The following is a 13,257-nucleotide window of genomic DNA, read 5'->3' on the forward strand; positions in this document are numbered from 1 at the left end:
AATATAACCAAATAACTAAAACTAATGGAAGTACGAGCAGCTATTGCCACATAATACATCTTATACGAAAAGAATAAATCTAACAATACAAAATATTTATACTCGGCTGCATGTAGCTGTCTGAAAAAACCTTATGAATCATGCACATATTTTGGGACTGTCTATTGAAATGTTGAAATCCCGAATTAGTTTTAAAACTACGTATTTTGAACCCTACTTACGTCGAGATCTTTCGAAGAAGAACATAATAAAGAATAGTAAACTTCGGGTGACTAGTGAAAACCGATTTAGAATTAAATATTACGATGTGTATTTTGGGAACATTTGCGTGCACCTCCTGACTAAAACGATCGTTTTGAAAGTTAACACAACCTAATGAGATCTAAGACTTTCGCGAATATTCATTTAAATAAAACTTTTGCATCCGTTTCTGATTTGATATGAGATTCTCATTCTCATCTCAGAGTAACGTCGGGAGTATGTAGTTCAAAATAATAATATCAAAAGCGTAGAACATCTGAAAATATTAGTTTAATTTATTGCGACCTATGTGATCTTGAAAAAAAAAGGAGAGCAGTTTTTTAATATCAACATACTGGTATATAGAGAGCCCTCATCGTTGGAAGAGTTGACGGGTGTGATTGGTGGCTCGTATTAGAGCGTTAAGAAAGTATTCCACTCATAATTTTTATCTTAAATTCTGTAAACATTTTGAATAAGATGACATGTGAATGATATCCATTCGTAAGTGTGATTTATGTTTGAGAATTTCTTTAGGAACTGGATATAAAATATGGAAAAACATTTTCCGGAAACTGAGTACGTATATGTGAGTGGTTGTAAAAATTATTGAATGTGATTTCGTCTGAGACTGAGATACAAGGAATTCGAAATATTATTTTTAAATTATCTTCAGAGATGATGTGATGAGATCATGAGAGGTACATGAATGAATATTGAGTAAATTTTTTTATGAAATTAACTTTTCATAATTGATAATTCGAACTGACCACGTTTTCATATTAATATTCCAAACATCCAAACTTTTAGTTTCCATAAACCGTACATTTTGTAGTACTATTTCTTATACACTTGACTTACATAAAGGAATGTTATAAAACACAAACATAACTCCTTTTTATATTTTATTCCAGAGGTAGCTTAGTCTTAATTAATACAGTGTCGTTATTTAAACAAATAAATATATAATTTTTGTGCTTGCATTCACAGCGCAATTAATTTATTAATTAAAATGTTCTCACTTACAATATACACACACATATCGTGCGTGAGATTTTAAAACAAAGTTAGTAACTATTATATCATTCCAAACAATAACAATATAATATTTTTTATTAATTTTTAATTTAAAAAAAAAATGTAAAACTGTCGAGTATCAAAATATTTAAGGACCTTCCTTACTCTCATATAACATTTTTTTACATACACCATATTGTATTAATCTTACAAAACAATTGTAAGGGAAGCAGGGCGCGAGACGGGATTCATTCATTACTATGTCGCGCGAAATACCAAGCACAACTTTTCTGGCTTGCCATCTGTTTTTAATGATGCCTCGCCATCTTCTTACTAGAGCACGTTAATTGGCTTCGGATATCACGCGTTTTTACACTAACAGCGGAAACATGGCGTTTGTTTTGTACTTTAATTTTAGTTAATTTAACAGATTAAAAGTTATTCTAATATAAATTGGCAACGCGGACACATGCTGTGCATTACACGACCCTTGCATAAAAATTTTAGTTATCTCATTTAATCCTAGACCTTGTTAGTGGACCTTGAAAAGAATACCTCAAGAGACTAAGACGAACAACTAGCGATATCACCAATGGACTATTGTCTACAACCAAAGATTTTATGGCATTCACATATGCCAAGTATATTATAAATATTACAACCAAAAGCGAAATAAAAAAAATAGAGCCGTACCTTCATAACTCTTAAAAAGTGACAAACTTAATACGGTTTTATTCAATCGGAAATATCGATACGGAATTAAGAAAGCATTTCAGCTACAGATTCAACCTTAAACTTAAAGCTTGATAAACAAGACTTGAACATTGTCCAAGTCTATACAAGTGAGAATAATAATTAATATGTAAATAAGTACTGAAAATTATTAGAAGCTCCTGTTATATAAGACTCGTAACGTGAAGGACCCTTGTACCTCTTCCCCTAATATTTCATATGGATGCGTGTATTTACGTCGAGAACTGATATTGATCATAGATTTCATTAAACATGTCCCTACAGTTCATTTTGACTTTGAGTTTTGAACAGAGTAAGAATACTCCGGACAGTTTTCTATGCAGCGAATATATTTCCTCCGGCGGTGGGCACAGTCTGTGAGTTAGCACTGTGGGCACTAAACTCTGTATACGTCGTGTAGTTTTTTGCGTGCCAAAATCAAATTCTTCGCCTTCCATAGTGAAAACCTCGCCCATTATCATTACCATATCCACGTGCGTTTCTTCCATTATCTGGTGAAAAATATAAAAAGATATCAATGACGTAGAATTCTAACACGAAATAAATAAGTAATTAAGTACGTGCTAGAAAATCATTTTTATATTAACAAGAGAGTGTGCAAAAAAGTTGTTGGGATATGGAATAAACAATTTATGTTTGGTTTTTAGGCACACGTTATTTTTATTTTACCCCACTCTAAGCGTAATTGACACAGCAGATTTTCTTCTCATACAATATTTTTGTATACCCCTTCAAATTTTTACACACAACACTTTAAAATTTTCTTATTAATCATTTGCTTGACTTTCCTTTAATTCTTTCCTGAACCCAACACCAAGATTGCAATTATTGGTAATTCAATTAGTGTAGATAATAAATTTAATATGACAATACCAAATTAGATGGATTCCTTCACCCATCATAATCTGTGCTCCATACCTTGGACTCATATCCTGTAAGGAATTTCATTTCCAAAGACTTCTTCAATATGGCGGCGCGATCACCCATAGAAGCAGCTTTAATTATTTGAATGTATTGGTCCATGAAGTCTTTCGAATATTCTCTAGTTGCACCAAAGTCCAAAAGAATTACCTTTAACAAAATAATATAAAATAAATTGTATTTTATTAACATATCACTTATACGTTTCCAATATCACTAAAGTGACTTATAGTACAAAATTTTAAATTGCAATTTACCAACTGTTCAAAAGTCTTAATTTATAAAATCCATCCAAATCTACTTAAATGAAGAAAAAAACACTTAAGATTTATTTCAAAAAGTGTGATTGATTTAGATAAATATCAGAATGTGAATGAAACTAACATTTCTAGAATAGATAAAAAGCAAGTTTTCATGTCCAATGATTAGATTTCGTAATTTTAATTGTCATTATTACCTGCTTGGTGTTTGTGTTGTAAAAGAAATTAGCCCAATTCGGATCTGTCTGCATACATCTCAACACAAACATTTCACGCAGACAGAGCTGCATGATCTTGTAAGCGATGTCATATCTAACGTGATAGTCAGCATCAAAGAGTTTGTCGAGGGGTGTACCATCTATTAACTCTGTTGTTATTACCTCCTGGGCACAGAGTTCGTCTGCAAAGAAATTGTTTTTAAAAATCTATACGTGAAGAAGAATTTAACTGTCGTTAGGGGACTTTACTGTTGCCAGCATGTATGTACCTTTGTTTGATGTGACTAATATATATTGTAGTAAGCTTTACATTTCCCATACATCCATAAATGAAAGGGTTGAACCAAGTTAAGGAATCAAAATTAAAAGTAAAGGTTCTTACTTACGACATACCTAAGAGAATGTTAGCCAGTTTATATGGCGAATAAGTTAAATGAGCAACATGTGTCCAGTTAAAGTGGTGTGGTACGAATAGTACTGTGGACACCTATTATGTCCAAGAGACTGTTGTAATAGTGTATCAGATGACTAAAACTAATATCTAATGTTTTTGTTATACAATGTCTAAGTCTGCGAACCACAAGTATAAATAAAAACGTACCTATAACCGCAGGTACAAAGTACTCATTGTATGAAGAAAGCAGTTGTTTAAATTTCTTAGTGCATTCTGCCTCCCTTCTGTAATCCACTTCCCATGCAAGTTCCTTCTTTGCGACTTCCACTACATTGTCTATGAACATTCCTTTTGGGAACATATTCCACACCTGAAAAAGAAATATGGTAAAGATAAACATATTCTAAATAGACTTAACATTGGTTATGATTTGCTCACTTTATAGTCCCATCAATGTTCCTCAATAAAAATATACCATAATATGATAAATGCTGATGATCTGGAAGGATTCCATAATGTTAGTTATTATAAAGAATATTAAAATGTATAACTTACTTTCAACACTCCAACGAGGTTGTCAATATCACTGTTGATTCCTTGGGCAACACCAGGATACTGTACTTTAATGGCCACCTCTTGACCATTATGTAGCACCCCTAGATGCACTTGCCCTAAACACAACATACATTGTTATTTGTTCCAAATATAACTAGAAGATTAAAAAAAAAATCTGCTTTTAAGAACCCTCTATATTTGTTTTACTACAGTACAATAAATATTAAAGAAAAAATAGTGCTGTAAAATTAATTTTAGGTATATTACCAATGGAAGCTGCAGCAAAGGGCTGCTCTTCAAAGTGTTGTATCTTAGTCCTCCAATCGGTCCCCAGTTGAGAACTCATGACCTTCTCCACTTGCCATACCGGCATGAAGTCAGCTGACTGACGAACCCGGTCAAATATACGCTGCAGATCCGATGGTATAACAGACTCATCCTGGATGCTCAACAGTTGTCCCAACTTCAAAGCTGCACCTGGATTTATAATACAACAATAGGGTTATAGTTTGAGTTTTATATTTTCTTTCTCCTCCTCATGTACCTTAAATTTTTTCTTTAAAAAATCGCTCTCACAGAAATGTCTAAAAAGTTGTACTGAGTTAAATTGTCTTTATTGTAGTTTGATAGACAATAAAATTGAAAAAAAAAATCTTGTAAATGTCAGGGACAAAATTCATAAAGACAATTTGTATAAAATATTATGTGCAGTACGTAGACAAACATCTTACGGTGTTACTTGCATCATATAAAAACTATCTTTAGTGTAATACGGAATTTTTTAATAATTTTTAGTAAAACCGTTAGAAATTCACTATTTTCCTAATTATTTTGGTAATTTTCATTGGCTAAAATAATAAAAAGGATGGTCTAAGATTATGTATCATTCACAATTACCTCTGACTTTACACAGGGTATCCACAATGCGTTCTGCATTGGCGGGTGACAGGAAAACATTTGCTGAATCATCCGTCTTTCCTGTCATGGACTGTAGAGTGTTTCTTGCATACTGTGCTACTGTACCTACACCAAGCCCAGCAGCCAGCGACCCGAAAGACATCATCCTGCCTATACGAGAAGAGGGAACCACACGAGCTTTTGAGTTTTCACTAAGCTGCAGCAAATTAACATATTGTTAGACACTAGTAGCATTTTTGATATAACAACATCATCATTTGACCATATCATATCAGATATTAAAAAACAATAGAAATAAGTGCTCTCAACTTATATCTCTTAACTCTTTTTCTTAGTAAAATTTTTTTCACAATACTTAAAACGAATTATGTTACTTTGTTATTATACTGAAAACTTACAGAAACCTTCATCTTCTTTTTAGCTACAGGCTTTGGAATAGACAAACTGCTTGCCTCTGCGACTGGTACAACTTTTTCTACAGAAGGAACTTTTGAATGTTTTGAAGCTTCTGGTCTTATTACAGGTCTTGCAACTTCTTCAACTTTATCAATTGGTTTCAAAACTTGTTCAGAGGGTGATGTTATTGTAGTAGAAACTATTTTCTTTTGAGTCTGTTTTAAATTCTCAAAAGTCTCATTGAACTCTTTGTTGAGCAATTCAATTTCTTCTTGCAGTTGTGGATCCATACTAGATGCACTATGTACATTATTAATTGGATTAGTTCTATACATAGTGACATATTCTTTGACACCATGAATAACAATCATGGCCCTATCAAAAACATCGCTAGACATATCAGCACTAGGCTTATAAGATAGAGCATTAGTAGGACAAGACTGCAGAGAAGGCCGAAAACTAGAGTTATTCCATATTAGTCTAGAATTTTCTTGTTGGATTTTAATACCAGCTTCTAGTACCTGCCGGAGACCTCTCACCACACCTATGAAGTCATTAATGTGTGTCATAGCCTGAAAGGGTTAAGAAATGTAAATATATACTATGAAGCTTACAAGCATTACATAGCAAGCTGAGTATTATTATGAATGTGTGAATTAATAATTGATAATTACAAATAATAAAATTAAACCATATTAGAAAAGAAAAACTTTTGCATGTCAGTAAATATAGATGTATCATTCCCAGTCATCTCATCTAAATTACTAAATATATAAGGCTTTTTTTTTCAATAGTAATATTATTGTCTTAAAAAAAGCTAAAGATATCTGAAGGACAGTTTAATCTCTAACAAAAAGGAGGCCTAAATTATGGGTTGTTCCCAGCATTTCTAAATGTTACATATGATTCATTCATGAAACCATCTTAAAGAGTACTTTTACTCTTTCTGAGGTATAACAAACATATTAAAACAATTCTTAGTACAAAATATTAAAATGTATTGAAGTCATCCTAAAGTGAGTCACAATAGAAGGTCAATTCGAATCAAATCATAGGATTAAACACATGGTACTTGTTATTGCATAATCATTTTAGTAAAATACCTTATATAAAATGTTAACTTTTACCCCAGTTTTAAATCGTAAGATGTATATAAAATTTAATGAATTTTATTTTGATATTAAAAAATAAGGTTTTCATTCAAATATACGTGATTATAATGAATATAAAAAATAATAATATATATTACGTGATTTATGTACCTTGATTTAACGTATTTACCCAGAAACTTTTAGTAAAAAAATATATTTTTAATATAACGTAATAACTCTTAAACAGCGCAAATATAAATTTATATTTAAATAACCCAGAGCACCAAAACTTGTCCAATGTTTTTCTGTGCTGTCACAAATACTGTCATCTTTGCATATTCAAATTTGAAATAAAATTTTTAGCATATTTTAATTTATTGTCTATATTTTTTTTTACTCAATTTATTTTTTCTTTTCTCTATATGTAATGTAAATCATTTATGCTCAACTTATTTTAATAGTTGAACTCATATTTTTATTTATTAAATATTTTGTAAACGTAATATATGAAACGTTCACGATATATGACACGATTAAAAATAAATTATTATATCGATGATTTTTCAGCCACAACACAGTGAAAAAATATATTTGTAAAAATTTAAATAATGACTTACCAAAAAATTATTTTAAACTTATTTATTATGAATATAAATACTAAGTTTTTAAAGTAAATTTTATAGTAAAGATATTTTTATTTGTAACTTAACTTTTGCTCTTCTAGCAAAAAATCTATCCATCATTCTAGCATATCTATTTTTCTTGAATTTAAAACACTTAATTTATAAAGAAGTGTTTTGCCCTGAAATATTATTTATTATAATTATACCATAACCAACAAGTCGTCAGTCGGCAGATATAAAAAAAATACTTATTATATCATACTTACGCCATTTTTCCTCCTTTTAGAAGTCATGCAACCTTTTTTTATTTTTATAAATAAACATTTTTAACTGAATTGAAATTACATTTTTCAACGGAGAAATTCGTGTACACTAAGAGATGTGAGCATCTTTTGAAATTTCTCAAAGGTTTACATACATGATGTATTATAACTTGAAATAAGATTTTACTGGGCATCTTCCTCCTTTATTTTGAATATGCCTCCTATCCATATATATATATATATATATATATATATATATATATATTATATATATATATATATATATATGTATAATTATAAAAAAGATATATAAATAAAACACCAATTTGGGAGTATATTATATTTTACATCGATAAGACAATCAGAATCCAATACCATGACAAAAATATTTCAAATAGTAAAGATTAAAACATTAAATGTCAATAAGTCGTACAACTATAAATTTTATCCCGAGAACCAAACGAGTATATTATAAATTGGAATTTTTCCATATAATATCATCAATACAACCTAATAGAAAGCTCGGTTGGTTCTTATACTACGCCACGGTGGTTAATGATCTTAAGATCAAAAGCCTTCTTTTAGCCACCAAGTAACTTACCACCATTCTTAATATCAATCAGTTCTAATAATTAGCACATTGATTAAGTGATAAATATAGTCAAACTACACATCAATATGTTTTTAAAGAGTAAATTCAAATTTTATTTAGTATCCACCCATTAATAATTATACCAAGATAGTTTTGATCAATTATGAAACTATTACACATATCTATTTACTATGCGATTAAATACCAGAAGAAACACATTGTTTCACGAAGTATATTGTAATAGATTTTCATAGTTGCATAATGGTCCTGTCTTACAAAAATTGCAGGTGACATTAATGCATACATTTACATATTTAAAAGGGTTTCCATGACTGCTTTGAAGTCTGATTCTGGCAACACACTGCAGTGCGATGATCGGTAGTCACGCATGTACTTCTCAATCTTTAAAAGAAAATATTGCATTAGATATTTTCGTCTATACATCTGTATCACCCAGCGATAAAAGTATGTACCATCCTAAGGAGCCTCCTCTTTGACTCAGGTAAATCTGTCCTAGAGAGCACGATGCGTTGTTGATCAGACAGAGCAACGCAAGCCTGAAGTAGATCAATCACTGGCTTCTCTCCGTTTAGTTCCTCGAAAAATTCCGGGTGACGACTCACTACAAGTCTCAGGAACAGGTAATTTCCGCGGTTGGTAGCAAGCTGGCCTTGGCTGCAAGAAATATTATTCATCAGCCGATATTAGATTGAGTAATTTTTTTTCATGTACTTAAATGTATGAATAACAAATTAAAGTCCTAATTGTAATTTAATAGAGCAGAATACGTTTTTTGTATAGTATTAAATTTTCATTATCACCGTATGCAAATAACTTCATCTTCAGTACGTCGAACCAACTGTACGGCGCCACGATATCTCACAAGCAAATCGCCAACGTTAAGGTCAACATAAGAACGAATAACTTCCTTCACAAGATAATTCCATGACCTGGGCATTTGTTTGAGAGCCAGGGGCAAGAGGTCGTCAAATGAAGCATCCAAGATCTAAAAACATTGGTAAAGAAAGGTACTTATTGATAAAATAATCTAAACACCTAATTTTGAGAATGTATGATATTTTGTTTTGTACTTACAAGACCCCTCATATCAGGATATGAAGCAGCGGCCCAGGCGGATACATAGCCTCCAATGCTCCAACCAAACATGACAATATTCTCAACGTTGAAGTCAAGTTCGTGAATAGCGTATTGGACTACAGCATCAATGGCGTTTTGTTCTTGACGTGGAAACGGATATCCCTAAAAATTTACAAATGGGCCATAAAGTTAGACATATGCCGGATTTTTGCTATTCCATAGATTTATGAATATTTTATTAAGAGCTTCTAACATGTTATTTGACAGCAATGAAAAAAGTTTCAATTAATAAAAACCATAATGTCTCATTTCATTGTTTTAAGATTACTCACATCGATACGAGCAAGGCTGAGAAAAATAATAAAGATTGATTTCCATATAAGTGGTTTTAAATTGAAATAGTTACCTGGAGCCGCACTCACAAAGGAACATTTTGATTATTAAAATATCATAATATAGGATACTGAATAATTTTAGAAAAACTAACCGTACTGTCGCCAAATCCTGGATGGTTCCACCCCAAGGACGAGAAACCGGCTTTAGCTGGCGTTACCATTATGCCAACTTCATAAAAGCCAGAGTTACCCTCACTGCAGATCACAAGGATCCTCCCATTCAAAGAAGTCAATCGGTTGTCGACAAACATCGTATCGATAGTATTTCCATCAGCTGTCACAACTCTGGCCCTTTTACCATTATAAACCTCGACGAGGTTCAGTCTACCCTCTTCTAGCGCCGTCCCTGGATCGCCAATATATATTAACGGAGAAAAATAGTGTGGTCATAATCAAAAGTTCAATTTCAGTTCTGATAAACATCATAACGTTACCCACATAGTATGTTCCGGAGCACCCCAACACAACCAGGGTATATGAGGCGTATGGCGAAAGTTTTAATGGCGAAGTAGGCTAGTATTTGTATGGTAACTCTCTTGTAATATGGTAGTTCTGGATTAGCACATTTGGAGAATGGATTGACAGCAGGTTCACTGGAAATGGTAAAGGAAATTATTATTGTTATTATAAGGCTAGTGAATTTTTGTTCCTACCCAATATCTGATTACAGTTTACCTGGCAATCGGGTCCATGATAAAAGAAATTGGCCAACGATTGAAATCGAAATCATATTTTCGGATGCTTTCAATGTAACTCTTCTCGTCAACAACGGGCCGGTAGAGAGTATGCAAAAATTCCACGTAGTCGGGATTGGAAGCTCTCCCTAGTGATCTCATGAACAGGGTCAAAGAAAAGAAACATCCGACAGTTCCGATGAGATGGAAGAGCGTGTTCAGCTCGTCAACGGAGAAAAAGCCTCTTTTAAAAATATACATACACAACAATGGCGATGTATATATACCGATGTTTACAATAGTTCTAGTCTGTGGATCGAGAAATTAGCTTTGTTATTTATGCTTGTGCTTGTAGTGTAAATTGTTTTAATTGTAACTTACCGCTGAGAGTAGTTTAGTAGCGACTTGTTCCATCATATTAGGTTCATAGGCACCCTAGAAAACGGCATAAACAATTAAAATGTGTTGAGAAAATTTCATTTCAAATAGTATTAATGAAAGTGTAAACTTGGGAGTTATTAATAAATTTAATGAGTATACAACGCGCAAAAATAGATAATAATCTGTGTGGAAGATTTGTCCGTCCCTGATTTCAAAATGGACAAAAAAAAAATTAAGGGAAACATCTAACTTTAGATTTCATTATTAGAAATTATATTCTATACTTTTTCACTTAATAATGCATAAGAAAATGAAACATTGTACATAACGCACAAGGTATCATGATCATAACATTGTAATTCCCAATTCGCTATTTGCAGAACTTTTTAAATTGCATTCAATGCGTTATAAAATGTAGAGAGAGACCGAGGTTTATGTATTGATTTTGTCCTATAGCAATTATAGTATTGAAGAGATTATGTGGAAATGCTTGCGCGGTAAATATTTGCGCAGGTAACAGAGGCTTTCAAAATTCGATATTACGACGCAGATGCAATGGGTCCTGTACGTATATTATTTATATAAGTCCGATCGCGCCGCTGGACCCTATGCATATACAACATGTATGTTTAGGTATATGTGATCGCAATATTTTGTCGCCCACTTAATTATACATACACTGTTTGCGGCCAAAAAATATAATAAACATACTTGAATAATTTTTTTTTTTTTAATAAATGTAAAACAAAGATGTATGAAAATGTATCCATATAACAGTCAGAATGTCAGAACTTATGTTAATTATATATTTTTATGCACTATTTTGAAGCAGTCTTAATATTTGATATTTATTTTTTATGGATATTGAAAAGAATCTGATGTCATAATAGGCATCCATAATAGGCACGCTATACATCATGTAATAATTAACAACTTGATATTTTTTTTTATAGAGAGGCTGACAAATATATTCCTTTTAGGCAAATATCATTATTAGAACATGATAATAGTAACACATTTAATATAATAAGGCTTAGGTAGTGATTATTAAAACTAACTTCTCCATTCTTATTTAACGGAGAATTGCAATATTCAAAGTTTTTCAACAAATCCATCTGTATGTAGATATTAAAACTGTTAGGAACTAATGAAGCAGCCAGCGGTTTAAATCTTTAATAAGTTTTGGTTGTTAACAAATGATAAATAATGATAATTCTCTTTGTTCCATAATGATGTAGAAAAGATTTGCCATTGATACTGTCTCCTTTAGGTTAACCCTTATGTTAGTGAACATAAATAAAATATGCATCTCATCTTCATGATATCAGGTAGGTTTCATTAACTTGAGAGGCATATAGCCAAAATCAATGAATACATAAATAATATCTGTGTTGATGTTAGAGGGAGAGAGATGTCATAGATGGAGGTGGAAAATCAATATTGCAACGCATCTTGCTCCCTCTGCATTTTTGATGATGTATAACAAAAATAAATACATGACATATAATACCAAGGATACCTTTTTTGTAATATTCTATTTAAACCAAAGTTTACTTTACAGTTTCAACATTCATTACAAAAAGAAATAGAATTATTATACATATTAAAGCATGCGGATATACTTACATCGCCGTCCTCTTGTCCATATATTCTGTACAAACGTGGTGAAAATACGCAGTCTAAGATTAATTGCATCATTTTCGACGTCTTATACTCTCAAGTTAATAGAAACAACAGTATTTATTTTAGTATTATCAAAAAAATATCAAAAATGTAAAATGAAAACTGAGTTTATAAAGATAAAGTATACCAAAAGTTATTGAAATGATATTTTTATTTTATTTGTACGCTCTTTTATGCGATTTAAATTTAATAGGTTTTCTTATTATTGCCCTAATAATACACACTTCCGACCTTTTCCACTTCAAATCACTAACTGAGTCCCTGTTCCTGTTTCCTATATTACGTCTGTGGTTTCTGTATGCTGAAATAATGAATAATCAATACTGAACTCGAGCAAAGCTACCAACCTAGTCGAATATTGTTATAGTGTCAACTTAAAAAAATTAAAATATGTCTCGTAATTAATTAATTAGCTTATTTAATCAATTTTTCGGTACAGGTATATTAAAAATAAATGAATATTTATATAATAGACAATGCTTTAATATGTGAGAGTCATAAGTTTGAATAAAGTTATATTGTCCTGTTTTCTTACTAAATAAGTTTGATAAAAATATACAAAAATTTAAAGCATTTTTTATATTATTTATCTAGAAGTAGGTATTCAAAAAGTCGTGACATCTCTAAATATTAAATATGAACTATTAAAAATTATTCCCATTTATCACTATTGTCAGAACATATTGATTATAATTCATTAAAAATAATAAAAAAGTTTTAAAACAGAATAAATAATGAAAATAATTATATTATTAGCGTAGCTAAGTATATTACAATATTTTTAT

General features: G+C 31.2%; 2 protein-coding genes across 5 annotated transcripts; both read right to left on the reverse strand.

Annotated features, from left to right (window-relative positions):
• Window positions 1–1,128: 1,128 nt before the first annotated feature.
• LOC116777560 (atypical kinase COQ8B, mitochondrial) lies at window positions 1,129–7,090 on the reverse strand. 3 transcript variants are annotated; one of them, XM_032671181.2, is made up of 9 exons: window positions 6,935–7,090; window positions 5,675–6,244; window positions 5,256–5,472; window positions 4,626–4,835; window positions 4,359–4,474; window positions 4,011–4,173; window positions 3,389–3,591; window positions 2,929–3,081; window positions 1,129–2,501 (listed from the first exon to the last, which is right to left on the reverse strand). In XM_032671181.2, exons 2-9 carry the CDS (start codon window positions 6,239–6,241, stop codon window positions 2,223–2,225), a joined length of 1,908 nt encoding a protein of 635 aa, XP_032527072.2. In that variant the 5' UTR covers window positions 6,242–6,244; window positions 6,935–7,090; the 3' UTR covers window positions 1,129–2,222. The 3 variants fall into 3 exon arrangements, with proteins under 3 accessions (XP_032527072.2, XP_061382321.1, XP_061382322.1); XM_061526337.1 differs by having other exon boundaries at window positions 5,675–5,972; window positions 6,935–7,089; XM_061526338.1 differs by having other exon boundaries at window positions 5,675–5,972; window positions 6,922–6,946.
• An 884-nt stretch (window positions 7,091–7,974) lies between these two features.
• On the reverse strand, window positions 7,975–12,828 carry LOC116777397 (phosphatidylserine lipase ABHD16A). 2 transcript variants are annotated; one of them, XM_061526347.1, is made up of 9 exons: window positions 12,416–12,828; window positions 10,790–10,843; window positions 10,410–10,717; window positions 10,172–10,327; window positions 9,827–10,088; window positions 9,337–9,501; window positions 9,063–9,247; window positions 8,715–8,916; window positions 7,975–8,643 (listed from the first exon to the last, which is right to left on the reverse strand). In XM_061526347.1, the coding sequence occupies exons 1-9, from the start codon at window positions 12,485–12,487 to the stop codon at window positions 8,548–8,550; spliced, it is 1,500 nt and encodes a 499-aa protein (XP_061382331.1). In that variant the 5' UTR covers window positions 12,488–12,828; the 3' UTR covers window positions 7,975–8,547. The 2 variants fall into 2 exon arrangements, with proteins under 2 accessions (XP_061382331.1, XP_032526815.1); XM_032670924.2 differs by having other exon boundaries at window positions 9,827–10,080; window positions 10,173–10,327; window positions 12,416–12,827.
• Window positions 12,829–13,257: the final 429 nt, after the last annotated feature.

Source organism: Danaus plexippus, chromosome Z (assembly GCF_018135715.1).
Source record: "Danaus plexippus chromosome Z, MEX_DaPlex, whole genome shotgun sequence".
Lineage (NCBI taxonomy): Eukaryota > Metazoa > Arthropoda > Insecta > Lepidoptera > Nymphalidae > Danaus > Danaus plexippus.

What these genes read in the sequence shown, in the direction of transcription:
- LOC116777560 (XM_032671181.2), bottom strand. Translation starts at nt 6,241, where the DNA reads ATGACACACATTAATGACTTCATAGGTGTGGTGAGAGGTCTCCGGCAG. An exon ending in TACCCTGTGTAAAGTCAGAG is followed by an intron (nt 4,836 to 5,255) that starts GTAATTGTGAAT and finishes TTATAAATCCAG; the next exon opens with GTGCAGCTTTGAAGTTGGGA. An exon ending in ACCTCGTTGGAGTGTTGAAA is followed by an intron (nt 4,174 to 4,358) that starts GTAAGTTATACA and finishes TTTCTTTTTCAG; the next exon opens with GTGTGGAATATGTTCCCAAA.
- LOC116777397 (XM_061526347.1), bottom strand. Translation starts at nt 12,487, where the DNA reads ATGATGCAATTAATCTTAGACTGCGTATTTTCACCACGTTTGTACAGA. An exon ending in CTACTAAACTACTCTCAGCG is followed by an intron (nt 10,718 to 10,789) that starts GTAAGTTACAAT and finishes CTCGATCCACAG; the next exon opens with ACTAGAACTATTGTAAACAT. An exon ending in AGAGGAGGCTCCTTAGGATG is followed by an intron (nt 8,644 to 8,714) that starts GTACATACTTTT and finishes TTTCTTTTAAAG; the next exon opens with ATTGAGAAGTACATGCGTGA.